We start from the raw sequence: 25,637 nt of genomic DNA on the forward strand, positions 1-25,637 counted from the left end.
TATGCATCGGGCTCCAGTTCCGTTACGGGTCATTTGAGGCTTTGGTCGGACCTCATCATACGCAATGCCTGCGTGAAGATTCAGGTCCCCCGTGTAGAGCAAGGCATCCAGGTGAAACCAGACTCTGGTACCGAGCTGCGCGAGGACTGTGCCCATCACACTGAGAATCGGCCGTGGTTCATTTCTGGTAGGTGTGGATTGACGTGGCACAGCGGGCAAGCTTTGTCAAGAATTCGTCGAGCCAAACCCATCTACACAGTGCGCTAGACGTATTCTCGTAGCGGCCAAATCCCTGACTAGTACGCTCAGCCCTAGGTACACTTTGATTAAGCTGGAATTAGGCATCATCATATTGAATATGCATGAATGTTGCATGGTTTTCGAGTGTTACTGAGTGGATCATTCTGCGATTAAACACTTGTAAGGCTACCAAATGGTGAGCTGAGGCAAATGCACTGGATTCCGCATAGAACTTCTCATCCCCGTATGCCATACATTACCTAACGGCGTGTGGAACACAAATGAATCCTTATGCTTGCATCACGTGGTCTCACTGTACTCTGTAGTGGGTGCGCATCGATGACGTCAACATGATGGATGCGAGCGGCGGCCCTTCAGCTTCCCTTTCCTCCTCCCTCCCTGCCAGAGATCCAGATCTTGTCCTTCTATCATATCTTATTCTCTCCATCCGCTCCAAATCTCTGAAGCCTTCACATATGTAAGTTCTGCCAATTGTTGGTTGATACCAATCGGATGAGCCTTGCGACAGAGACACTCATACTGCTCTCTTTAGTACCACAAAACCATTACACCCTTCAATTGAAGTCATCTGTCTTTCTCAACTCAAACAAGACCCCAACAACACCACAAATCATCAACTCAACATGTTGGAACAAATCACATCCCTCGGCCGCCGCGCCCTGCGCCAGAGCCCCATCACCCGTCAACCCCTCGCAGCCTGGACTCAGCCGACGACCAGCCGACGAACCTTCCACTCCGTCTCTGCGCTGCGCACATCGCACAGCCAGCGCGAGGAGATGAAGTCCGGCGACCGGAACGTGCTCGACCCGCAGCCATCCGAGTTCTCCAAGACCGGCACCGACCAGGAAGTGTCGCAGCACGACGCCGCCTTCGACCCGTCCAAGACCTCGCCCGAGAGCGAGATCCAGGCCACGCAGGAGGAGACCAATCAGAGCGGTAAAGTGAGCAACCCGTTGAATGTCAGCGGTGCGAACAAGGATGTCAGCCATGCGCGCGAGCCGACGGAGGGCGCGCCAGACCGGAACGCGAACAGGGATGCGTCGAGTCAGCGGGGGCAGACGCCGAAGGGGAAGGAGGTGAACGATTGGAAGAAGAAGTATTGACGTGATAGAGTGCTTTTGATATTAGTATTGCCTGTGTATTCGTAATAGAGCCTATTGTAATTGGCTTTAGTTTACTATACTATTAAATTTATGAAAGTCAACAATGGAGTGATAATGATAGTTGTATTAAGTTATATATTTAATCGAGTCTGAACGCCCATGCACTCCCATTTTCCACCCATCATCACAATTTGGTTTCCCATAAAAGTACACAACAAGGTCCAGCGAGTCAAACCGCATTACATCATTTGTTTGTGCCCCCCAACTCTCATGCTTACTCCTTTCCCAGCCGAAGAATCTCACTACCATGCAGCGTCCACACCTTCTCACTTCCAGCCGGCACATCCCCCTCCAGCGCCTTCAACCCCGCATTAACAGCTGCCCTGCCGATGACATCCGCATCCTGCGCCCACCCATCCTTAAGACTGGGGTGCACCTTGCCCAGGAAGCCCGCGAAGCCGCGCATCACCGCCTCCGCCGGCCGACTCTCCTCACGCTGTCCGCCAATCAACCCAGGCCGCAGAATCACAGTGCGTTCAAATCCCAGGGCCTTGACGTCCTCCTCGATCTCGCCCTTCATGCGCGTGTAGGCAAAGAACGAGCCCTTGTCGGCGCCCGACGAGGAGATCAGCACGTACACCTTCACGCCGGCGTCGCGCGCGGCGCGCGCCATCTCCACGTTCAGGCCGTGCTCGATCTTGTACTGGTTGTCGAAGCCCCCGGCGGCGTTGCGGGTGGTGCCGAAGGCAGACACGAAGATGCTGGGCGTTGGGGTCAGCGAGGAGAGCTGCGCGGCCCACTTGGAGGTGTCGTCAGAGACGAAGGTGGTGAGTTTCTCCTGCGGCGCCGCTGTGGCGGGCTGCGGGGTGCGGCGCGAGATGGTGTCCACTCGGGCGACGGAGGGGCTTTTAAGAAGACTTGAGAGGATGAAGCTCCCCTAATTGGCGATCTTGTCAGTTCGGAGGTTTTGTCTTCAAAAGGGTCTTGAATCTGCGGATATACATCATGCAGTGGTTTCTAGAGCTAAGAGATGTATCAAGGGAGAACAACAAGGGCCTTGGCACCAGATTGGACAAAATAATTGTTTACTTACCACCATCCCAGTGGAACCGAGTAAAGCAACGTTGGCCATTATACTGATTATGAGCAACGACTCTTGATTAATATGTGATTGATGAGAGATGTACGTAGTGCGACTGAAAGGAAATGCGCGGATGACGTTGATTGGGGAGTGGTTCAGCGGGTGCATCACAAATACGGGCTTGACTGCCTGCCTGAGGCACCAGAAAAGAGCAGGTCATTAGTAATGCGGGGAAGTCGGCCGAAAGCGGAGAGATTCTGCCATGATGGCCCGCCTCCAATTTTTATCGATAAGAAATTGCGTGATTGCCACTAGCCGGATAAGGCAAGATCCCCCTGGGGTTTTCTATACGGAGGCAATGAATGGGCTTTTTATCCTCTCCTCCCTCCCCCAATTCCTACACACTTATTTCTCTCTTGTCTTCACCTACGAAGTATTCCGGTTGTGTGACACCGGTATTCAGACAAGCAATCCTCACAATGGGCGCTTCTTCCCCAGCCTTGTCCGCCCTCAGCGGTCCCACCTATGTGACCGCCCAGACCCTTATCCAGCAGGTGGCATACCTCCTCAGTGATAAGATCTTTTCTTACTCGCCTGAGTCATTCGATTTGGATGCTGCTCTCCGCCAGTGGGCTTCTAGCCAAGAGGCCAATGCCAATGGCGAGGCTCCTGAGATCAAGGCCATGGAGACCCGCCAGGGTGCCGGTAACATCGCTCTGGGTTACATCTTCTCTCAGGACTTCGACCTGAAGAAGCGCCACATCCCCCAGGGTATCGTTGCCTCCTCGGCGACGCTCCCTTACATGCGCGCCGCCCTGGAGCAACTTTCCTTGCTCTACTCCGTGGCTAGCCCTGTCGCTGCTCACGTCGCTGCTGTTGACTATGCTAGCGAGAACGGCCTCGTCTCCGACTATGCCACTGCCCTCTCCCTCGCGGAGGAACTCGGACTGGGTCTGGTGTCCAGCGCCTCTGTTCACGAATCGCAGCACATGGCTCTCCTGACCACTCTCCTCGCTTCTGTCCTGCCTTCCGTCCACATCTATGACGGTGTGCGTGTTGGTCGCGAGCACACTCGTGTTATCGACATCCTCGATCAAGCCGGCCTTGCTCGCACGTACGAATCTGTCCGGAAGACCTTGGAGGATTCCCGCAGCCGTCACCTCGATAATCAGGGCAAGCTCCTCGAAATCGTTCAGTCCTTGAACGGTGAGCTCGGAACCGACTATGGTCTTTTCGAATATCACGGCCATGCTGAGCCTGTTTCCGTGTTGGTCGCCTTCGGTACTGTCGAGGCCTCCCTCACTGCCCAGATTGCCCGTTCGCTGTCCAAGGACGGTGTCCGTGTTGGTGTTGTCAACGTCCGTGTCTACCGCCCCTTTGTGGAAGAAGAGTTCCTCCGCGTGCTGCCTAAGTCCGTCAAGACTGTTGGTGTTCTGGGACAGGTTGTCAATCAGCAGGCTGTCCAGGAACAGGGCGTTCGTTCCGCCCTTTACGAGGACGTTCTCGCCGCCCTCACCTTTGCTACCGACCGCGAGCAGGCACCGACTTGCGTGGACATCAAGTACCCCCGTTCTCAGCGGTGGGATCTGATCAACACGGCCGCCGCCTTCCAGCTCATTCACGAGAAGCCCATTGTTCAGGCTAGCTCTGAAACCGAGCCCCTTCAACTGCTGGACCCCTCCGCTGTTCAGGAATACTCCTTCTGGGACACTGACAACTCAGTGGGTGCTGAGGTCGCCACTGTCCTTTCCCAGGCTCTGGCTGCCGACTCCGCCAGCAATGTCACCACCAGCAACGCTCACGACAACCTGATCCAAGGTGGAGTTGTTCGCGTCGACATCCGCAAGAGCTCCAAGATCTTGGACGCTCCTTATGCTGTCACTGCTGCTGATACCACCTACGTTGGCGACGTCAAATTGCTGGGTGATGTTGACGTGGTGGCTTCCGTCAAGACCGGTGGGAAGATCATTGTCAACGCCCCTGGCGTCAAGGATGACGAGCTGGAGAAGAAGCTGCCCGTGGGTTTCAGACAGGCTATTGCTGAGCGTGGAATTTCCCTCTATTTTGTCGATCCCTCTGCTGCCGGAGAGTCCGTCCCCGAGTCCTCCGTCCTCCAGGTCGCCTTCTTGCGTGTGGCTCTGCCTACGCAAGAGTCCGTTGGCATCAAGAAGCTGGCCTCGATTGTCGGCAATGCCGACGCCTTGGAGACTGTCAGCAAGGATCTCGAGAAGATTCTCCGTCAGATCGAGGTTCCTGAGTCCTGGAAGACTCCTGAGGAAGGATCTCAGGTTCCCCAGTTGCCCAAGGACATTACTCCCAACAGCTTTGTTGCATTCGATAAGGAAGAAAGCGAGCCTGCCTCTTACCTTAAGGATTGGGAGGCTGCCGCTAAGGGTCTGGCTTTCAAGGAGGCCTATGACACCAAGATTGTTCTCCGTCCAGACCTTGCTACCAAGACCTTCACTGTTCACGTCAAGGAAAACAGACGCCTGACCCCCGTCACCTATGATCGTAACATCTTCCACATCGAGTTTGATCTTGGCGACTCTGGCCTCAAGTACGACATTGGCGAGGCCCTTGGTGTCCACGCCGAGAACGATACCGACATGGTCAAGGAGTTCATCAAGTTCTACGGACTCAACGCTGACGACATTGTTGAGGTGCCCAGCCGTGAAGATCCCGCTGTTCTCGAGAACCGCACTGTCTACCAGGCGTTGGTCCAGAACATCGATATCTTCGGTCGCCCTCCCAAGCGCTTCTACGAGGCTCTTGCCGAATTCGCCAGTGATGAGAAGGAGAAGACCGACCTCCGCACGCTTGGTGGGCCCGAAGGTGCTGTGGAGTTCAAGCGCCGTGCTGAAGTCGACACTGTCACCTTCGCTGATATTCTTCTGGACTACCCGTCGGCTCACCCCGACTTCCACGACCTGATCCGTATCGTTGGTCCCATGAAGCGTCGTGAGTACTCCATTGCCTCGTGCCAAAAGGTCACCCCGACCACCGTGGCTCTCATGATCGTCGCCGTGACCTGGACCGACCCCCGCGGCCGGGACCGCTTCGGCCAGGCGACTCGCTACCTGAGCCGCCTGCAGCCCGGCACTCCTGTCACCGTCAGTGTCAAGTCCAGTGTCATGAAGCTGCCTCCCAAGTCTACTCAGCCCCTGATCATGGCTGGTCTGGGAACCGGTCTTGCTCCCTTCCGTGCCTTTGTCCAGCACCGCGCCCTTGAGAAGGCCCAGGGCAAGGAGATCGGTGCCGTCCTGCTCTACATGGGCTCTCGTCACCAGCGTGAGGAATATTGTTACGGTGAGGAGTGGGAGGCCTACCAGGAAGCCGGTGTCATCACCGTCCTCGGTCGCGCCTTCTCCCGTGATCAGCCCGAGAAGATCTACATCCAGGACCGCATGCGCCAGACGCTGCCGGAGATTGTCCAGGCATACATCCGCGAGGAGGGTGCGTTCTACCTTTGCGGTCCCACCTGGCCCGTGCCCGACGTCACCGCCGTCCTCGAGGAGGCCATTGCTATCGAGGCGAAGAACCAGGGCAAGAAGGTCGAGCCCCACAAGGAAATCGAGAAGCTCAAGGACGAGGAGAGATACGTGTTGGAGGTGTACTAAAGTGAATGACTTGACGGTTGGGTGGTGGTAAAAAGGGGTCATGGATGAGTGGGACACTTTCTGTACATTTTGTCCGCAGCAGGGATGATCAGATGACCTGGCCTTCCTGTTTGAGTTTAGCGCTCTTTGCATATAGAACATCCATCAGGATTCAGCTTGGATAGACTTGTCAAAGCAATCAACTTGTGTTCGTTCACTTCCTCTCTACTCTGTGACTGCTCTCATTTGGTTTGACTGCTAGCGGACTTCTCACATGTCTTGGAGACAGTAATCACCGGGACAAAAGCGACCATCTTTTGTAAATCTATGGGGTATATCTAAGTCTGTCTCCATCTTTTCCAGGTTTTCCCTTTTTCCCTGACCACACACTTTCCCCTCTTCCAACAGAAACTCTCCCATCCAGCCAGACAAACCTCATCCTCACTCATAGCCATAGTAACAGGAAATATATAAACACAGAACAGACATCATAGCAAAACCATAAACATACATACATACATACATACATACCACACAGACCAGCCGTAAAGACTCCATCCCCGCGTACAAAAACAAAAATCTATATTCCGAGCATGCTTTTTAAGCTCGACCCATAGCCCCCAGTTTCGTCTTCCCATACGCACCACCCTTCTCCTTCCGCAACTCCAACGCCCGCCGATATGGCGGCGCCGTAGGCGGCTGCACAGGGTCAAGGCTGACATGATCCGGGGGCAAAGCGTAGGAGGCGTCCGAGTCCCAGGCCGAGAGATCGCCGCAGGCGATGAACCGCGGAATCCAGCGGTTCTCGCTGCTGAACTTTTCGTTGAGGGGCTTAAGAGCCAGGGGCTGCTGCTGCTGGGGCGCCTCGGAGCTGGCCTGCGAGTCGGGGTGGAGGAGCCGCGCCGTGGTGTTGTGGGTCGTGAGGGTGGTGTTGACGGGGGCGGGGTGGGTGACTGGCACGGGCTGCCGCGTCGTGGGCTCCTCGTCTGCGACGACCTCCACCGCGACGTTACTGCCATCGGGAGTAAGAGTAGCAGGGACAGCAACGCCACCGAAGACGGGGTTCTTGAGGGCGTCCATGCCCTTCAACCCGTCGTGGATGGAAGGAGGGATGAACCCCTCGCAGACGACAAAGGCTTCCAGACTGCTGGCGCGGCTGCTGCGCGGCTTGGCGACGCTGACCTTCTCGAAGACGGTACGCAGCTGCGCGTACAGCAGGTCGACGTCGCGGCCGCGGAAGATCTTGGCGACGAACTTGCCGCCGGGGCGGAGAACGCCCAGCGCGAGGTTCAGGGCTGAGTAGAGGAGTTGCGACTGGATGTAGATGTCGAGGTCGTGGAGGCCGGTTACGTCGGGGGCGCCGTCGGAGATGACCAGGTCGACGGGGTGGGGGGGTCGGAGGGCGGTTGGGGCGGGAGTTGTAGACGGGGAGGAGTTTGTTGTGGTGGTTGTGTTCGAGGGTTCTTCCGTGGTGGTGGTGGATTCGTAGGCTTCGGGGTCCAGAGCCCGGAGGAGAAGTGGGATGGTGGAGGGGTGGGTGATGTCGGCTTTGAGGGTCGTAATGCCCTCCAAGGGAGCCATGGGCTGCAAATCAATCGAGACGATCTTGACGTTCTTGCGCGGCTTCAGCTCCTCTTCTTCGGTGGTCGTCGTCTCATTCGCCGATTGCGACTCGCTGCTGCTGCTGCTGCTGCCATCATTGTTCTGAATCTGCTCAAGCGCCTCCTTCTCCCTCCGTTTCTTCTCGACCCAGGCGCGTCGCCCGAAACTCTCGCCCTTTATCAGCACTCGACTCAGAACCTGACTCCAACTACCGGGGGCGGCACACAGATCGACCACCCGGGTCACCTTCTCCGGGTTCTCGTGCTCGAAGAGGTCGAATTGCTCGTCGATCTGGATCAGCTTGAAGGCGGAGCGGGCGCGCCAGTTCTGCTCCTTCGCCAGCCGATAGTAGGCATCGCGCTTGTCCTTGGAGGATTTACCCATGGCTTCCAAAAAGTTTTCGAGGTTGACTGAGGCAATTGAGATGTGGATCGTCCAGCAGCAGGAGGAGGGGGTGTCTTCCCGAATTTCTTGCGGCCTCAAAATGTGTGGGGCGGCGATAAGATTCCCAAAAGGCGGTCAGGTCTGCTTTCTGCCGCTTTTTTTTCTTTCCCGCAGGTTTCGCAGGCCCGCGCTCTGCCTGTTGTTTCTCCCTTTCAGCTAATTTCTTGACCTTGCGTGGTTGCGGGATTTTGATTATTTATTCGAGAAACCCAGTCATTGCATACTCATAACATGGGTCAAAAACGCCAGCGCGAGGCGAAGGGCGCCGATGTTCAGACGAAAAAGCAGAAGAAGAGCGCCCATGCCGATGTTGTCACCGTGAACGACCTCAACTGGAAGGAGGTCGCACTTCCGGATCGGATGGAGGATGCAGGAGGCTTCTTTGGGCTGGAAGAAATAGACGGTGTCGACGTCATCAAGGGAAGCGGGGAGATCAGGTTCAAGGTATGCATTCGAGCTGGTATCCGTCCGCAGAGGTTGAGATTGACGTTGGCAGGCTGCTGCTGGCAAACCACCAAAGTCGATTTTGAAGAAGAAATCCGCAGAAGAGCTGGATGAAGAAGCCAAGTTCGACGACGAGTGGGCTGGGTTTAGTGACAATGAGCCCGAGGAGAAAACGGAAGCGCCTGCCACGGAAGAACAAACCGAGGAGCAAGAGTTCCCCGAGGCTCTGGTGACAGATAAGAAGCAGGAGACCAAGGACAAGAGGAAAGAGAAGAGGGATAAGAAGCGACAAGAAGCGAAGGAGGCGAGAAAACTCAAGGCCGAGACGAAGCAGAAGGCAACACCCAACCAAGAAGACAAAAGCATCAAGCCTGGTCTTTCCTTTGCAGCTCTTGAAGACGAGGATGAGGATAACGGTGTCGACATTTCCGAGTGGGAGTCGCTGGGTCTCTCTCCCGAGGTGCTTACCGGTCTCTCTAAGATGAAGTTCTCTACGCCCACGCTGGTCCAGAAGTCCTGCATCCCTCCCATCCTCGACGGCCATGACGTGGTAGGAAAGGCATCCACAGGTTCCGGAAAGACCTTGGCTTTCGGCATTCCGATTATTGAACACTATCTGGAGATCAAGCGTACGCAGTTGCGTGACGGGGCCCAAAAGAAGAAGAAGGAAGATACGGACCCTATTGCTTTGGTTCTCTCCCCCACTCGCGAACTGGCACATCAATTGGCTAAACACATTGGTGATTTGATTCAGCAGTCGCCAGGTGCCAATGCACGTATCGCTCTGCTGACCGGAGGTTTGTCTCTGCAGAAGCAGCAGCGCCTGTTGGCTGGTGCGGACATTGTGATTGGAACGCCTGGTCGAGTATGGGAGATTATGAGCACGGGTCAGGGTGTAATCCGCAAGATGCAGGGGATCAAGTTTCTTGTCATCGATGAGGCGGACCGGCTACTCAGTGAAGGTCACTTCAAGGAAGCCAATGAGATTATCACTACTCTTGACCGCGTAGTGGATGGGGACTTTGAATACGAACAGAAGGAAGAGAGCCAAGAGGAAGAGAAGAAGAAGAGCGAGAGGCAGACCCTGGTCTTCTCGGCTACCTTCCACCGGGATCTGCAACAGAAGCTTGCCGGCAAGAGCCGCTGGACAGGAGGCGATATCATGGACAAGAAGGAGTCTATCGAGTACCTTTTGCAGAAGCTGAACTTCCGGGAAGAGAAGCCCAAGTTCATCGATGTCAACCCCGTCCAGCAGATGGCGGAAGGACTCAAAGAAGGCATTGTCGAGTGTGCGGCCATGGAAAAGGTAGGGCTGCAGTATGCTAACACTCTATGATGAATCCTTACTAACCACTCAAACCAGGATCTCTACCTCTACACGCTGCTTCTCTACCACCCCAAGCACCGTACCCTCGTCTTCACCAACTCCATCTCGGCCGTCCGCCGTCTCACGCAGTTTCTTCAAAACCTTCAACTCCCAGCACTGGCCCTTCACTCCTCGATGGCACAAAAGGCTCGCCTGCGCTCCGTAGAGCGCTTCTCTTCCCCGACCTCCGACCCCAGTTCGATCCTCGTAGCCACTGATGTGGCGGCACGTGGTCTGGATATCAAGGGCATTGACTTTGTTATCCACTATCATGCGCCCCGCACCGCCGACACCTACGTGCATCGTTCCGGACGTACGGCCCGTGCGGGTGCCTCTGGCAAGAGTGTCCTAATCTGCTCCCCGGAGGAGATGCAGGGAGTCATCCGTCTGGCGGCCAAGGTGCACGCCAACATGGCAAACAGTAAGAAGGTGCCTCTCGAGTCTCTGGAGTTGGATCGCCGGATTGTGGGTCGCGTCAAGCCCCGCGTCAAGCTGGCGGCCAAGATTTCCGACTCGACCATTGCCAAGGAGAAGCTCTCCGCCGAGGACAACTGGTTGCGCAATGCCGCAGAAGACCTCGGCGTTGACTACGACAGTGAAGAGTTCGATGAGTCCGCGGGCCGGGGTCGCGGTCGCGGCAAGGGCCGCCAGGAACGCCAGCGCAAGGCTGGCGAAGTCACCAAGGGCGAGATGGCCAGTATGCGGGCGGAGCTAAAGCAGTTGCTGTCGCAGCGCGTCAACGTGGGTGTGAGTGAACGGTATCTCACGTCGGGCCGGGTGGATATCGAGGCTTTGCTGCGCGGTGAGGGCAATAGTTCGTTCCTGGGGCAGGTGGACGCATTGGAGTTCTGATCAGAGGAGGGCGAGAGTTTCTTGATATATATGTATATAGACATCATTGAACAGCTGCGTTCACATCATGCATTCTGTTTCTAGACGTAGTTGACCGACCTCCCACGGCGATTCTGCCAGCCTCCGCCGAGTTTGCTTGCCACTTGTGTCATTTCCTCCTACTCCAGTGACCGTGCTGGTTGGCATCAACACCTTCTGCGTCGGCTTCGCCACGGGCCCGACGTATCTGGCGCCGTTCTCCGAGGTTTACAGACGAAAACCCGTTTTTGTCGGCATTGACGCTCGTGCCGTGGGTGCTAGTGTGGGCGAGGCAAAGACTCGCCGAGGATTCGCGGGCGGAGTGGGTTGGCGAGGGAAATCATGGGTGATGCACAAGTCTCGATAGTGGCTGGCTTGCTGTGTTGGATAAGGTCGCTTGGTAGAAGAATGTCTAGGCGGATAATACCTGTATATACTGCAGTTCAGTGAGATCTAGCGAGAAAGGCTTGCTTATAGCCCGTTTACATATTGATACTTTATAGAATACTGCCAATCCTTTACTGAACACTGAAAATGTCTTCTTTTGACAGACATTCACCAAGATCATAACAAGGGCTCATTGACAATGGCGATGTCTGTGTGAGAGTACCGGCGCATTGACAACCAGATGGCTGCACGTCGATAAACAAAATGTATACTCAGCAACATGCATACCTGCAAGACCCCGAAGCAAAACAACTTAACCATGCTAACCGAAACCCTGACAACACACATATGATCTCATTCCTGACTCAATCCCGAGCCGAGACGCCGCCCCACCCGGCATCGCTCGCAGCGGAACACCCGCCCGGCAAGGGCTGTGATTGGATGACAGTCAGCCCGAAGCACCGGGTCCATGGCTCCCACGTGGGCTTACCGAGATAGGAAGTATGATCCACTCCGTCGGAGAAGGGCCAGGCTTTTCGTGTTTTTTCTTCGTTGTTATTCCACGACGGTGATTTTTCCTCGACATTATATCTGCAGATACCAGAATGTCCTCTAGAGAAGTAAGTATGTTTCTTTCTGACGCGATCTGGGTAAAGACCGCACACCAAGCACCAACTACCAAGTACTAATCATCGCGCATCATCGCTAACTACCGAATAAGACAATCCTAACGCCTGGGCACAGTTAAAAGAGTCAGCGCAGTCAATCCACCTCCAGCATTATAGCCTACCTCTCGCCAGCCCAGCACCAGACTCTCGAAATCGAGCATATAAATCCTCGACCGCACCACCTCGACCTCTCCACTCAATTGCAGAAACATCCTCGATCCACCAAAATGTCCCACCTACCGCGCCTTTGCCCTCTAACCCGCCGCCTCCTCCCTCGAGTCCACCATCACAACCACAATCACCAGCTCAGCCCCCTCATCACAACCACCTCACAAACCCGTACCCTCCGCTCCGCAACCGCAACCTCCGCCACAGCAACCACAACAACCACCACCACCTCGACAACAACCACAACAGAACCCCCCCAACCCCCCTATTACCACCACCTCCAGTCCCACCATCCTCCCACCAAGTCGACCGGATCAACCCTCGAAACCCTCGCCGAACACCGCCTCCAAACGCACCCCCTCCTTCTCACCCTCCGCAACGACGCCTCCTACACCGAAACCCGCCCGCACCTATCCATGGTGCCCGCGCACCGCGCCTCGCACTTCGTCGCAGGGACGCTCTCCGGAGCGAACAAGGTGACCGTGCCACCTTATATGTTCACCCGGACCAAGCCTTCTCCAACCGCGCAGCCAACAACGCAAACAGCCCCAGCCCTCCACGCCAAAGAAGGAGGAGGAGCTGCTGCTGCTGCTGCTGCTGGAAACACACCCAAAACGAAAGGCCAAGTAGCCCAAACCGTCTCCCTCTTCCACCTCGGCACGACCCTGAATGGTCACCCGGGGTACGTGCACGGCGGCCTGCTGAGCGTCATGTTCGATGAGACCTTTGCGCGGTGCGTGGCGGCCTCGTTTCCTTCTGGGGTGGGGATGACGGCGAATCTGTCGGTGGATTTCCGGAAGCCCGCGCTGCCGGATCGGGTGTATGTGCTGCGGGCGGAGACGGTCAAGGTGGAGGGGCGGAAGGCGTGGGTTGAGGGGACGTTGACTTCGCTTCCTAACCCTGATTCTCCTGCTGCTGCTGGTGAGGGGGAAGAAGGGACGATGGTGGCGGAGGCGAGGGCGTTGTTTATTGAGCCTAGGTTTGCGGAGGTATGTTTTTTTCCCTTTTTCTTTTGTTGTTGGGGATGGAGGTTACTGACGTTTTTCTAGTCTATGGTGCCCTTGTATCGCAATTGATGGGCTTCATGTGGCATTTGGGAGTAGCGGGTCGGTGGAGGGTAGAGATGGAGGTGGAGTACACTGGAGTGCGTATATACCCGGATTTCCTCACAAATAGAATAGATTTAGACAACATAGATAGACATAGACATAGACATACGATACACTGACTTCGAGTCAACATGCACATACACGTACAATCTCACAAATATTTGCATTTCTATCTAAATTGACCAATGCAACAAGACCCCTAGCAACGCCTTTTCTCCTCAAAAATACACACATGTGAAGCAACTCACACCCAAATGCCTACCCGAAAGAAGCACACAACCCATGCATCGGTCCCATCATCAATCCCTGCCGGATCCCTCCCAGAACTCTACGACAGATGGAATGCCCCCTGCCCCTCCTTGATAGCAACCGACAACCGCTCGCGGAGTGTATCCAGGCTGCTGTAGTCGGGAAGCTTCAGATAGTTCACGCAGGTCATGACACTGGGCAAGTAGTCGTCCGGGGTGTAGGGCGGTTCGCTGGGGCGACACACCACGGTGAAGATCGGGGTGAGACTTTTGAAGCCTAGACGCCATTAGTATTGGTCCTGAATCCTGCTATCAACGAACTTACCGCCGATGGGCAGTTTGGGACTGCCGGTCACAAACTGCAAAAAGTCCCGTCGCTGTTGCGCGTTCAGCTCACTCATCGTCTGCAGCAAGTTCCGCACGCTCCGGCTGTCCATGTTGAAGCCATGGTCGGCTTTGATGGAGTCCATCAGGGCTAGAAGAATTAGTGACTTGACATGACACACTGGGAAAGCCACCTACTCTCAATAGTCCAATCTTCCTCGGCACGACCGAACAGCATGACCAATTCGTTAGGCGTGAAGGTCCGCAGAGCCGAGTAAGGGAACACTTGGGAAAAGCCCGCCCGGAAGGCCGCGACTTGGCGCTGGACTCCACTGCCCAAAGTCATGTCCACCACTCGGTCGACATACAGATCCACATTGTCAATCACCACGGGAATATTGGAACCATCCTTGATGAGCTCGATGGCTGGATAACCCGGAAGTGTAAAGTCCAAGCTTAGATCTTCGACCTTGACCCCACCAACCTCAATCGCCTGCAGCGCCTGGGCTTTCTGTGACGCAGACAATCCCCTGTCCTCTTCGACGTTCTTCTTCGCATTGGCAAAGCGCTTCAACAACAACAAGGAGTTGGCAAGATCCTGGTCGACCGCCTTTACAGTCCCCAGCGACGGTGCGACAAATGTCGAGCTGTCGGCGATGCGGAAGAAGGCTGGGTTGAACGAAATATCGATGATTCGAGAATCAAGCATCGACCTGGCAACAAATTTACCGAGAATCTTGAACAAGTGCAGTTGCTTCTTGCCGGCCTCCGATGCAGCCTGCGCCTCACTCATAGGGGCGGGGAACAGACCGCGCTTGCCAAAAGCATACTCTTCGCCATTGACGCAGTCGTTCTCCCTCCAGATCTTGAGCTTCTTCTTCGAGAATTCCTTTGAGACGGTAGAGTAAAACTCAAGCGTAGGACCCAGGCCTGTGCCCACCTCCTCGAAGTATTCAACCTCCAAGACGCTGGGAGAAGACCCATAGAGTTCCATGACCTTGATGGCAGACTCGAGAATCCGGCTTCTTGAGATTCTCACTTTCTGCCGCTGCAAACGCCCAAGGATAGGCCGATCATCCCGTCGGCTATCGCTGCGGCTGTCGTCGCCGTTCTGGGAATTGTGCCACCTCATCATCGCACGCGAATAGCCAAAAGCAGTGGACTGAAGGAACAGGTGCCGCGTCTCAAACGGAAACAGGAAGGGGAAGAGGCGGGCAAGATCCTCGCTCCAGCTAGGGAGACAATTGCTCGCCACGATGAGAGGCTCCTCCAGTTGCCGGTTGAGCTTGGCTGTCAGTTTGGTGTTGATGAATTGTGCCAGTGGCTCGGGTTTCAGCGCGACCAGCTCTTTGGTCTCCGCAATGATCTCGTCGAGAGTGGCATTCATCTCGTGCAAGACACGTAGCAGCTGGAGTATCCTTGCTGTCGTGGGGCCTTGGCTCAAGGAAGCCGGCATCTCTTTAGCCTCGGCTTGACCAGAGGCACCAGACCCGCTCTGATTGATGGTGGAGGACTCAGGAGGCGGGGGGCCTGGCACACGCCGGAACTTGACCGTGTGGATCGCCGACCACACATTCTTCACGCTAGGGTCGACCTGCTGACGATTGTGGTGGACTGCGCGATAGATAGTAGTGTCGCTCGGCACCGGGTGGTCGTCAATGCTGAACTCGATATGCCAGTCAGAAGGAATCGAGGCCATGGCAGCCGCATACGACGAGAACGGACGGCCTGCTGTTGCCAGAGAGCTTCCAGACGGGGCGTTGGAGGCGGAACTTGGTGCGGACGCTGTTGACTTGGACGCTGGCGTCTGTGACGGGGTAGCCACCCGGGTGCCGTCTTCTTTGCGAGCCGTCACCTTACCGGAGGAGGCAACCTCCATGTTAACAGCAGTAGGGTCCTGGGCGTTGTCCTCGGAGAGATCTTCATCGAGATCATCCACGATGGCGTTCAATTCCTCATCATCACCATCGCCATCGTGTTCATCGTCTTCGCTCATCTGCCGCTCGTCTGCGCATTCGAGTGGCTCGTTGTCGTGCTCACTTTCGACACCAGCGTCCTGACGTGCTGATCGTCTGATCCTCGACTCGGACTCGGTAGCGCCCGTCTCTGCCTGGTCAGTCGTCGTGTCCGCCACTGTCGACGTTCGTGGCAGCTGAGGGCTACCACTGCCCGGATGTTCTGCATCAGCCAGCTGCTCGCGAAGCCGGGCCGCATTCGCGTTCGCAAGCTGAGCAAGGATCGATTCGTGGTTACGGGTCGGACGAGGCCGATCCGACAGACTGATTCTCGGATGCAAGAAGTCGTCTAATGCTTTGAAAGTCGCGATGGCATGGATCGAGACCATGATGTTGCGGTAGGTCCGGGGAATGTCGGAATCCTCATCGGCCACCAGCTTCAGTCGGAGTTGCTTGCCTAGCATGTAGGCGGCATTGCTACGCGTGTTCTCAAGTGAATTGTGGCTAACAGTTGTGACCTCAAAATGCTCAGTCCTGCTGAGCAAGTCCTGCAATTTCTGAATGAGCACACTGAAGGGGGTAGTTGCGGTACTCTGGCTCTGGGCCTTCTCCGAGATTTTAGAGCCCATGAAGGCTTGCAAGAACGCAGCACGAGCCTCGCGCATGGATGCAGCTGAATACGGGTTAGTTCATAACAGTCAGTGGTGGTGGCAGTTTCTTACATTGGAAATCTCCAAACACCTGGAGAAGAACCTTAATGATGCCGGAGTTCAGCAATTCAGAGCTGGTAATGCTCTCAAGCGCATCGCCGTCGAAGTATGTTGCCAATTTCTCAAACAGGGCAAGGCCTTCGTCATGATCTTCTCCCAAGTAGCAGGTCTCGAGATCAGCAGCTAGAGTCTGCAATTCTTGGAGGATCTCCTCGGCCTTATGCCGCATATCCTTGCCTTGGCTGGCTTCGTATTGACTAACAAACGCCTGAGCGTTGCGAATGACGAGATCCTTCATTGCATTGGCGAGTTTAGTGGCAACGAGTTGACCCGAGATCGATGAGGAGCTCTCGGACATATCGTCGTTATCTTCGTCATCCTGCTCATCGTAGTCGTCTTCGTCTTCATTGTCATCGTGTCCATCGTCGTCGTCAGAGCCCAGTGAGGAACTGTCCTTGACGGGAGCTGGGGCAGGTTTCTCTTCCTGGGTGTCCTTTGTGGTGGCGTCACCAGTCTGCTTGTCTGACTTGGAGGTAGACAGTGGCTCCTGGGCGAGCTTGACAATCTCAGGGATGACGCCTTCGCGATGGAACTGATGCCGATAGACATGTTCCAGCCGTGTAAACAAGAGTTCCGCGCATCGGATGGCGTGCGATACCAAGGTTGGGTGATCATTCTGGGAGAGTATTGCCGCCAGAAATGACGCATACGGTACTGTTTTCAGAGCATCCTCGATCAGGCCAACGTCCAGGTTGTGAAGCATCTTGAGCTGCGCAGTGAGAACCTTTTGCCGAACCTCCAAGTTCACAGTGCTAGAGTATGCGTCGGTCAGAGTCGGTAGCAGTATCATGGCGAACCGCTTGAGTTCTGTTTTACATTCTAGCAGCAACTCGCGCCGCTTCTCGGCACACTCCGACGCTTTGGGATGCTTGCTGCCGCCATTGGTCCCTATGACGCCTTCCAACTGTGGGACATGTCGGCTCGGGACGCTAGGTAAGAGCTCACAGATGACATCGAGAGTCTCAAAGACCTGTTCCTTGGGGCGATGTATCAATGCCTGCATGACCAAGACACTGTCCATCTTCACAGCCGTGTCGTCTAGGTTGACCGGAGGGGAGACGCCCGTCAAGATCTGATATAAAGTGTCGACCACGTCCATCTTGAGCAGCTCGACAGACAGTTTGGGGCTAGCTCTCGAAGTAATTGCCAGAACACGCAGGAACTGGGTGTGAATATGCGGTCCAATGAGGTTGGTGGTTCCAGGCAAGAGTAATCGCAGCACGGCTTTCAGCATGGCGGGTTCAATCAATTCCTCCAACTTTTCGGGCTTATGTTTGTAACTTTCCACGATACGCGAAACACAGAGACAGGCCTGTTCGACTACCTTGGGGTCGTTGCTCGCGAGCACAAGGAGCAGCGTCGGCATGACATCTCGGACCACTGGGAACGAGTCGTGAGGGAGATTGCGGCAGCAATTAGCTGCTGTGGTCACGGCGGTGCGCTGCGTGCTGGTAGGGAAGAATTCAAGGTAAGTCAGACAAGCTGTCAGTCCACCCTCCCGCACAATCGCGGCGGGGAAGTCAACTGAGATCTTCGCCAAAGTCTATATCATACGGCTGTTAGCGCCCATGGAAGTACAAAGGGGGGCAAAAAACTCACGCTGAGAGCCTGCTCGGCCAGATCGATGAACTGAATGTCCAATAATTTCTGGCACAAGACCGGAACAGCTCCACCATACACCACATTCGCCACGGAGCCACGGAGAGCCTCCATCAGGTTCGCCAAGCAACGACATGCAAGAAGCATGATCTCGGGGTTTTCCTCGCCGAAGTCGTTCGGTTGCATCAAAGCGACCAATTCTTTGACATACGGATCCGGAGAGAACTGGCCTGACAAGTTGTCCTCGTTGGATACCAACAGCAGATCCGACAGCTCTTGCAGGGCGATAAGTTGAATGGACGGGTCATCCTTCATCCTCAAATTATTCAGGATATCGCGCAGACGCGAGGTCATGCCCGACATCATGCCGCTGAGAGCCCGCAAGGTACTCTGCAGGCCTAGGTGACTTCGCGCTCCAAAGAGACTATTATGGAAAAGGTCCGCATCATCGTCATCGTCGTCATCATCGTCATCATCGTCGAGAGTCGACGGAATGGCCTCTTCATGGTTATCACTTGGCGGCGATGATTCGTGTTCCTCAATCTGCTCTTGCTCCTCCAAGTCCTCCTCAGCCTCTCTCATAAGGACATCAGGATCGGTTTTGCCCGGACGCCTTTTCTGCCGGCGGGCTGGAGAATGAGTGGACGGGGTACGATCTGTAGCACGAGGTCAGCTTCGCGGGACCGCGCCTCTCATTGTTCCGAGAAATCTGGCTTTACCTTCCAACCGTCCGCTCTTGTTAGTTTTCCGTCGGGATGTAGGCGGCGAGACGTGAGCCTTGGACGAGTCCTCCGTAGGCCGTGAGGATGAACTAGAGAACTTGTAGTCAGTATTCTACCACAGTAAGAGCAACACTCCCCAGATGACTCACCCCGACTGGGACATAGTAGCTGGACGATTGCGAGTTCCGCGACGGGTAGGAGGAGTAGTGGAGGCCGCTTGGGGTGCTGCCGGGGAAGGAGGCGACGCTGCACGCCGCTGTCGTTTGCTCTTGCGGGGAGTGGAGGAGTTGGGTTGTTCGGCGGCTTCCGCGGACTGATCAGGACGAGGGGCCTTGCGCTTCCGAGACGACGCCGAGCCAGCGGCGGGATTCGTGGGAGAAGAACCGGCGCTGGTAGTCGGGTGAGGTTCCGCAGCGGATCTCGCAGCAGAACGAGTAACCCTGGAGGACATGAGAAGGGGTTCAGTTCGAGGTGATGGAAAAGGTGATGCTCGTTGAAACACGTAGACAGAATGGTAGGACCGAGGTGAAAGAGAAGGAGGGGAAGCTCAAGGGTAATGGCGACGTTGGGGGTCAAGGAAAGCGGCACGCGGTCGAGACACCCGGCCGCATGTGCAGCTCGTCGGCACCCCCTCACGGATACCGCTATACTCGAACGAAGTGAGGTGTTGGTGTAGACCCGGTCGCGAGGAAGTGGGAGAAAGCCAGAAATATGGGATCTCAAAGATGGGATCCAGACGGCAGACGACAGAGGGGAATTTGGCAGTTGATGGCGGGGGAGTCTTCAAAGGGGAGATAGAAGTGATATGTACCTGGCGGTAGAGGTGGAGGAGGGTTCAGCGGATGGGAGAGCGGAAGCGTCCTGCGAAGGGTCCTGGCGGTGTGAATCGGGCCTTTGTCTGGCCATATGTCGATAGCTAACCAGAGCTAGATCAGTGAAGGGGTTGCTCGTCAAAGGACGCCGTTCAACCCGCCATTCGTCACTGTGGGAATTGTGGTGACTGTGAGTGGAAGTGGTATGGCGACGATCCGGGGTGAGCTACGGCGAGACCCGGTCGGGCGGGCAGCTAGCTTGAAGTGTAGCAAGGTTCAGTGTCAATGTGATATGGGTTGCGGGTTGAATAAGTGAGGGTGAATGAAAATGAGTCACGTCAAAGTGAATCAGATCAGGGAAGAAAGATGTTGGTTGAAGAAGACAAGAATGAGTAAGAGAAGAGTTGATGGGATGAGGGGGAAGAGTTGCCTTGACTGATTGACGTGGTGCCGGGCGGTGGATGACTGTCCGGAGGGCGACAGACACCCAAGTGCAACTAACTAGTAATTCATTATGTACACCGCTGTCCATGAACAACGCACACTCCTCTACAATACAGTGAAGGCGATCATGTTTCTTACTGAGATTCAGACTCGAAGCTCAAATTGAGTCGGTTTGAAATCACGACATCTAAAGCTTCATGAGAATCGTTGATCCGGAAGAACGACTGCAGAAATCAACGTCACGAGGAATGTCATGAGTTAGACTCAGCGACTAACAACAACGGGTAATGTCTCTGAGGACCTTCCGGCATACAAGCCGACTATGCACCATGCAAGTCTCGCTATCATGTCTCCCACACTGGAGATCACATACCCAAGAGCCCGAGCCCGCTGACGCTATTCCTGCAACTCTCCCAAGATCCTCTGTACTCATCAAGTACTCTGTAGAGTCCGAACAAAGTGCCGAAAAGCGCAAGGAGGCGGGCCATGCGGATGACTGCATCAGCGCGCGGGGATGAGGGACTCCTTATCGCTCACATTGGCTGTAGATACATTCTTCTGGTCTGGGTTCAGACAAGACTCTGTCTTGCATGGAAGGGGGCAAGTGGCCTGGGCTGCCACCCCTTACATTCTCCTGTGTCGAGGCATCAAGGCAGCCATCGAGATCGAGTAGAGTAGCGTAGCTTACTTAACTTAGTGAGTTACTAACTAGTAGTTACTGCCATTGTAAGTTAAGTTAGAACATGAGTAGACACGAGACAGACCAGAGTGGGGAAGAGTAGGAGGAGTACTTAACTCCGTCGGTCTCCATAGTTCTCTGGCACTGGCGACTAACTTTCATAACAATTCATAACCTCCAAAAGTAACTTAGTTATACGACCCAAGTGTGTTCAAGGAGTTAGACTTCAACTACGTCAACTGCCTTATACAGTACTCCACATAACCACTAGAGCCTCTTCACAAAACTTCTCTCCTTCTAAGCCTCGAAATATTCACGATAGAACTCACAAATACCTATCTCCTCTCCAAACCCCCTCAGCGGCCAAAACTCCCCAATTAGGCAACGCGATCACCTCATCGCCCGAGTTGGAGAAAAAGCGACACCGGACACACCGAGCATCCGTCTTGGTCGTTTTTTTTTTCTTCCTTCCCCGCCCGCCATTTTTCCCAATTCCCCCTCCATCCCCCCACGCTGACTAAAACCCGCCCTTCTTTGCGCCGCCGCCCGCATCCATCCACATTCATCCAACTCCATCCATCCATCCATCCATCCATCCAACCACTCATTCATTTATCTTCCGAATCCCATCCATCCTCCTATTACATCGGTCATCTCACTTCTTCTCTTACCGTCTCACACATACTCCCTCTACACTCCAGTAACTCACTCCCTTCACCTACATCTAACCTCACCTCCCATCACCTCATCTCACCTCATCTCACCTCAGCCCCATCTGCATCACCCGGCAACACCTTAATCCATATACACCCACTATTCGACCACACCCCATCCCAACCCGCTCTCATTCCGAGAGCCCAGCCCTTTCAGAAATATGAGCGAAACCAACATGATCAACACCATTCCCAACGGAGGAGACGACATCCTCCGCACGCCCTCCCCACTCCCGCCCGCACCCATGCAAGACTACACATTCCCGGAACACCGCTTGAAGCGCACGATGGACGACCCGGAGAAGACGCCCTTGCTACTCGTCGCCTGCGGCTCATTCTCGCCCATCACCTACCTGCATCTCCGCATGTTTGAGATGGCAGCCGACTACGTCAAATTCAGCACCGAGTTTGAGATTGTGGGGGGGTATCTGTCGCCGGTGTCGGATGCGTACCGGAAGGCCGGGTTAGCGAATGCTGAGCATCGGTATTAATCCCATCCAATCCCTTATTTTCCAACCCTTCTCAAACAAGCAAAAAAAAAAAGACTGAAAAGTGGCTGATTGTTTTTTGCTTGGAAGTGTGGCAATGTGTCAACTGGCCGTCGATCAAACTTCCGACTGGCTGATGGTCGATACCTGGGAACCGATGCAAAAGGAATATCAACCTACCGCGGTGGTTCTGGATCATTTCGATCACGAGATCAATACCGTTCGGCAGGGGATTGAGGCTGGGAATGGTACGCGCAAGCCGATTCAGATTGCTCTGCTGGCTGGCGCCGACTTGGTGCATACTATGTCTACTCCGGGCGTGTGGAGTGAGAAGGATTTGGATCATATTCTGGGCAAATACGGGGTATGCTCGAGCTCTCATCCCCCCTATTTTTGCTTGCCCTTTTATTACCATTTTACCAAAACAACAACAAGATCAACAATGCTAACTTCCTTTCCCCAAATCAAACAGACCTTCATCGTCGAACGCAGCGGAACGGATATCGACGAAGCCCTCGCCGCTCTCCAGACTTGGAAGAAAAATATCCATGTCATCCAGCAACTTATCCAAAATGACGTCAGCAGCACCAAGATCCGCCTCTTCCTTAGGCGCGACATGAGCGTGCGCTACCTGATCCCCGTCCCGGTCATTCATTATATCGAGCAACACAACCTCTACAAGGACGATGCGACCGCTCCGGCGTCCGACAAGGGGAAGGGCAAACAAGAGCCGGGTTCGTCGGGTTGAAGGTCTTTTCCGCGGGGGAGTTCCAAATGGCTCTAAGAGTTTCCGACGCCTCTCAACTCGATCCTCACGTTTCTCTCTCTCCGCCGTCCCTTATACGTCTCGTCTAATGAGTTTATTGAACAAAGGACCCTACGAGCCCGGAGGGTTGTTGGGCGGTTCAGCCCCCCTCAACGAACCGGATCCCATGACTAGCATCTTCTTAGCGGGATGGATGGTTTCTCTTCCTTCCTTTTTCTCATCTGCAATGGATCCGGGTTCTTTCGGGTGGTACTGCTGTTTTTCCCTGCCGTCACATACCTTTTTCGTCTCCTCTCACAAGGGCAACTGAATGAAAAGCGGAAAGAGAAACGCCACGGCGCCCCGCACTACACTGCCACTGCCTTGGCTCAGCCCACCCTCCCGCTATATGGAATAAGGACCTCCGCCCGGCCACTCTTGTTTACCTCTCATGACGCGTCGCGTTCAAGATTCGGGGTTTTTCTTATCTTCAGAAGGCGTCTTTTATGCACTGTCACGATTAATGCGTTCTTGCCCTTTGTCTTAAAGATACCATACATACCATAGATTTCGCTTAATACCCTAAGACCTCTTCCTCATTTTTGGTACTTCAATCTTCGAACCTGACAACCGATGCGGAGTATCATCTACTCAGACTCTACATCATATGTGATAAGCTCTAACATTGATCTAAGGGATGAATGAAATTCCGAGAATAGGTATGTGGGGGAAAGGAATGTCCCAAATTCCCCCTGGGGTATAATGATATTTTGGTGGAAAAGCAACAAGCCACACCCGCAATAAGTCTAGTATGTATATCATCAAAGATGGTCCGGCCTAAGCCAAGGCTGCCTTTTCAAGAACCCAACAAGGTAGGCAGTATCCATTTGCCTCACAGAGCAAAGCGAGTTGTTCAAAGACATCTGGCATGCATGTAAACAAAAATATGGACAAGAAGATGGGGTCAATGAAAGACCACAGATCGTAGATCAGAGTCATGAGGGGAAAAAACAACAACACAAGAATGCAAGCGCACAAAGAGCCCAAGAGAAGAAAAGTCATGGAAAGCAAGTGAGGGGTTGTGCACCAAGAAGTCAAATGCAAAAATGTCAAAACATGAGTCATATACATCGTCACCAGATTTTGACCCTGCCATGAGGGGCCTTGCGGACACAAAGGCAGGGAGCTAATCGTCACAGTCATTCCACAGATCCTCGGCCTCGATCACGCCCAAGCACTCGCCATCATGCATCAAGGCAACCACAACCACAGACGTACTGGCCGCGGCATTAGCCTCGGACACTAGCCGGCGGGCCTCGTCGACGGTGCTGGAGCTCGGAATTTCAAGCCAGTCCTTGCGGGGCACGCTAAAGGGAAGACCCAGATCAACAAACGAGGACACTTGCATATCCACGTAGTTGCTCTGAGAAAGGAAGCGGAGATGTCGAGGAGGAATGATCTCCGACGGAGACAGGAATACCCATGACTGCGCATGGGGATGTTGAATGGCTGTAAGAAGGATGTCCAGGAGGCGGATCTTGTCCGACGCCGACATCTTGGGGACTTGGTCGAGAGCAGTGGACATATCCGCGACGCGCGGTCGTTGGCCGTCCTTGCTGTCCGTTTGAGGGAACGAGCTGAGCGATCCCTGCGTGGGGAGGTAGTCGGATGGAGTAGACGTGCTGGAGGCCGAGGACATGCTCATAGGGGTCAACGCCAACGAGGCAGCCCCAATTGCCCCGCCTGGATGATACCCCTTGAAAACCTCGGCCGGGCCCCGGCCCGGAGTGGTGTGCAGTCGTCGCGCCGTGGCGATAGCCAGGGCATCCCCCAGTGCCAAGGCTACCGTGGTGGACGAGGTCGGGGCACTCACGCCAATGGAGGACTCTTCATCCTCGTGGATGGGGGCAGGTAACAGCATCCCCATGTGCGAGGGGTGGAAGGACAGGAGGGGGCAGGTGGACGGATGCAGGTGGGAGGTGATGGCAATCACTGGCACTGTCGACGGTATATGCGGAAGCAAAAGCAGGAGTTCGGGGGTGCGCCCGGAAAAGGAAATTAACAAAAGGGTATCATGCTGAGCGAGGAGGCTGAATTTAGCACACAGTTCAACATCAATAAAATTCAGGGTATGCGGCCATGTCTTACCGGTCGAATCATGCCAAGGTCGCCATGTAGGGCTTCCGTCGGATGCAAAAAAGCGCTGTAAATGCCTAGACTGTTCATGGTGGCCTCCAACTTCTGGGCAATCTTGCCACTCTTGCCCACTCCGCAGCAGACCAATTTCCCGCCATGCTTGATGGTGCGTACGATCTGAGTCACTGCGCGCGCAAGGTGTTCCTGGGCAAGCGCATCGGTCTGGTAGATCTGCTCCAAGTGCGCCAAGGCCGCCCGCTCGGTGGAGATAACGTGGATTGCGGTCGATACTGCACTGGCAGACACTTTGGAGGCCGAAAGAGCCATGTCCGAGGGCTCTGGAGGAGTCATGGAGAGGAACTCATCGTTGACGGCGGAGGAAATTGCATGGGAGAGGGGCATGGCGGCGGCGGGAGAGAGCGGGATGGAGGGGATGGGGGGGAACTGCTGCTGGAAATGCCCCATGATTGCGCTGCGGGTGGAAAGAGACTCAAGAACGACCGCGTCCTCTCCCAGGAAGAAACCTGGGAAAAGAGAACCCGGACAAAAGCCAGGAAGGGGGAAAAGAGGGGAGATCGGAATCGAAGGTGGGGGAGGAAGAAGAAGAAGAAGAGAGAGGAAGGGGAAGAAGAGGTGGCGGGGGGGAGGAGAATTAGTAGAAAGAAAGAGAAGGGGAAGAAGGAGAGAAAAATGCGGAGGGACGAAAGAGGAACGGAACGGGAAGGAGTTTCTATACAGATTACAGATAGATAACACTTGAAACTACAATCACTGCCTGCCGAGAGAACAGAATGAAGAATCTATCTCTAACTTAGCCTAGTTACTACCGTACAATCAGCAATCGCATCTCCTTGACCCCGCCACGATCGACCAGTCATTGGCGCCGATGAGGGCATTTCCTCC

At 54.7% G+C, this 25,637-nt stretch overlaps 10 protein-coding genes across 10 annotated transcripts; 6 read left to right on the forward strand and 4 right to left on the reverse strand.

Moving 5' to 3' along the window:
• Nucleotides 1–500: 500 nt before the first annotated feature.
• Nucleotides 501–1,473, forward strand: BP01DRAFT_392934 (uncharacterized protein). The gene is made up of 2 exons (XM_025578192.1): nucleotides 501–718; nucleotides 794–1,473. The coding sequence occupies exons 1-2, from the start codon at nucleotides 591–593 to the stop codon at nucleotides 1,362–1,364; spliced, it is 699 nt and encodes a 232-aa protein (XP_025430120.1). The 5' UTR covers nucleotides 501–590; the 3' UTR covers nucleotides 1,365–1,473.
• A 5-nt stretch (nucleotides 1,474–1,478) lies between these two features.
• Nucleotides 1,479–2,496, reverse strand: BP01DRAFT_322050 (uncharacterized protein; the record flags this gene model as incomplete). Its single annotated transcript, XM_025572748.1, has 2 exons — nucleotides 1,479–2,301; nucleotides 2,458–2,496. The coding sequence occupies 2 exons, from the start codon at nucleotides 2,494–2,496 to the stop codon at nucleotides 1,639–1,641; spliced, it is 702 nt and encodes a 233-aa protein (XP_025430121.1). The 3' UTR covers nucleotides 1,479–1,638.
• A 353-nt stretch (nucleotides 2,497–2,849) lies between these two features.
• Nucleotides 2,850–6,222, forward strand: BP01DRAFT_358031 (sulfite reductase subunit alpha). Its single transcript, XM_025575336.1, has one exon. It carries the CDS (start codon nucleotides 2,925–2,927, stop codon nucleotides 6,060–6,062), a length of 3,138 nt encoding a protein of 1,045 aa, XP_025430122.1. The 5' UTR covers nucleotides 2,850–2,924; the 3' UTR covers nucleotides 6,063–6,222.
• Nucleotides 6,223–6,336: 114 nt separating this feature from the next.
• BP01DRAFT_343474 (tRNA methyltransferase TRM7) lies at nucleotides 6,337–8,080 on the reverse strand. The gene has a single exon (XM_025573516.1). The coding sequence runs from the start codon at nucleotides 8,025–8,027 to the stop codon at nucleotides 6,642–6,644; it is 1,386 nt and encodes a 461-aa protein (XP_025430123.1). The 5' UTR covers nucleotides 8,028–8,080; the 3' UTR covers nucleotides 6,337–6,641.
• Nucleotides 8,081–8,245: 165 nt separating this feature from the next.
• Nucleotides 8,246–10,779, forward strand: mak5 (ATP-dependent RNA helicase MAK5). The gene is made up of 3 exons (XM_025573517.1): nucleotides 8,246–8,531; nucleotides 8,584–9,837; nucleotides 9,895–10,779. Exons 1-3 carry the CDS (start codon nucleotides 8,319–8,321, stop codon nucleotides 10,747–10,749), a joined length of 2,322 nt encoding a protein of 773 aa, XP_025430124.1. The 5' UTR covers nucleotides 8,246–8,318; the 3' UTR covers nucleotides 10,750–10,779.
• A 1,546-nt stretch (nucleotides 10,780–12,325) lies between these two features.
• Nucleotides 12,326–12,976, forward strand: BP01DRAFT_271082 (PaaI family thioesterase; the record flags this gene model as incomplete). Its single annotated transcript, XM_025571387.1, has 1 exon — nucleotides 12,326–12,976. A coding segment is annotated over one exon (651 nt), but the record flags the coding sequence as incomplete, so codon positions are not given.
• Nucleotides 12,977–13,249: 273 nt separating this feature from the next.
• Nucleotides 13,250–19,044, reverse strand: BP01DRAFT_358033 (HECT-type E3 ubiquitin transferase UFD4). Its single transcript, XM_025575337.1, has 7 exons — nucleotides 18,867–19,044; nucleotides 18,715–18,806; nucleotides 17,996–18,651; nucleotides 16,349–17,939; nucleotides 13,870–16,299; nucleotides 13,673–13,822; nucleotides 13,250–13,614 (listed from the first exon to the last, which is right to left on the reverse strand). Exons 1-7 carry the CDS (start codon nucleotides 18,878–18,880, stop codon nucleotides 13,535–13,537), a joined length of 5,013 nt encoding a protein of 1,670 aa, XP_025430126.1. The 5' UTR covers nucleotides 18,881–19,044; the 3' UTR covers nucleotides 13,250–13,534.
• A 1,144-nt stretch (nucleotides 19,045–20,188) lies between these two features.
• BP01DRAFT_89524 (uncharacterized protein) lies at nucleotides 20,189–20,648 on the forward strand. The gene has a single exon (XM_025580209.1). It carries the CDS (start codon nucleotides 20,261–20,263, stop codon nucleotides 20,489–20,491), a length of 231 nt encoding a protein of 76 aa, XP_025430127.1. The 5' UTR covers nucleotides 20,189–20,260; the 3' UTR covers nucleotides 20,492–20,648.
• An 893-nt stretch (nucleotides 20,649–21,541) lies between these two features.
• BP01DRAFT_299423 (nicotinamide/nicotinic acid mononucleotide adenylyltransferase) lies at nucleotides 21,542–22,601 on the forward strand (the record flags this gene model as incomplete). Its single annotated transcript, XM_025571951.1, has 3 exons — nucleotides 21,542–21,849; nucleotides 21,944–22,217; nucleotides 22,326–22,601. 3 exons carry the CDS (start codon nucleotides 21,542–21,544, stop codon nucleotides 22,599–22,601), a joined length of 858 nt encoding a protein of 285 aa, XP_025430128.1.
• Nucleotides 22,602–23,784: 1,183 nt separating this feature from the next.
• BP01DRAFT_374996 (sugar isomerase) lies at nucleotides 23,785–25,136 on the reverse strand (the record flags this gene model as incomplete). The annotated part of the gene is made up of 2 exons (XM_025576871.1): nucleotides 23,785–24,675; nucleotides 24,747–25,136. The coding sequence occupies 2 exons, from the start codon at nucleotides 25,134–25,136 to the stop codon at nucleotides 23,785–23,787; spliced, it is 1,281 nt and encodes a 426-aa protein (XP_025430129.1).
• Nucleotides 25,137–25,637: the final 501 nt, after the last annotated feature.

This window comes from Aspergillus saccharolyticus (genome assembly GCF_003184585.1).
Source record: "Aspergillus saccharolyticus JOP 1030-1 unplaced genomic scaffold BP01scaffold_22, whole genome shotgun sequence".
NCBI classification, from domain to species: domain Eukaryota; kingdom Fungi; phylum Ascomycota; class Eurotiomycetes; order Eurotiales; family Aspergillaceae; genus Aspergillus; species Aspergillus saccharolyticus.

Coding starts and splice junctions, on each gene's coding strand:
- BP01DRAFT_358031 (XM_025575336.1), top strand. CDS start 2,925: ATGGGCGCTTCTTCCCCAGCCTTGTCCGCCCTCAGCGGTCCCACCTAT.
- BP01DRAFT_343474 (XM_025573516.1), bottom strand. CDS start 8,027: ATGGGTAAATCCTCCAAGGACAAGCGCGATGCCTACTATCGGCTGGCG.
- BP01DRAFT_392934 (XM_025578192.1), top strand. CDS start 591: ATGATGGATGCGAGCGGCGGCCCTTCAGCTTCCCTTTCCTCCTCCCTC. Junction 719..793: donor TCTCTGAAGCCTTCACATAT/GTAAGTTCTGCC, acceptor TGCTCTCTTTAG/TACCACAAAACCATTACACC.
- BP01DRAFT_89524 (XM_025580209.1), top strand. CDS start 20,261: ATGTCTCTGAGGACCTTCCGGCATACAAGCCGACTATGCACCATGCAA.
- BP01DRAFT_358033 (XM_025575337.1), bottom strand. Junction 18,652..18,714: donor CAAGAGCGGACGGTTGGAAG/GTAAAGCCAGAT, acceptor CTCGTGCTACAG/ATCGTACCCCGTCCACTCAT. Junction 13,823..13,869: donor GGAAGATTGGACTATTGAGA/GTAGGTGGCTTT, acceptor TAATTCTTCTAG/CCCTGATGGACTCCATCAAA.
- mak5 (XM_025573517.1), top strand. CDS start 8,319: ATGGGTCAAAAACGCCAGCGCGAGGCGAAGGGCGCCGATGTTCAGACG. Junction 8,532..8,583: donor GCGGGGAGATCAGGTTCAAG/GTATGCATTCGA, acceptor TGACGTTGGCAG/GCTGCTGCTGGCAAACCACC. Junction 9,838..9,894: donor AGTGTGCGGCCATGGAAAAG/GTAGGGCTGCAG, acceptor CACTCAAACCAG/GATCTCTACCTCTACACGCT.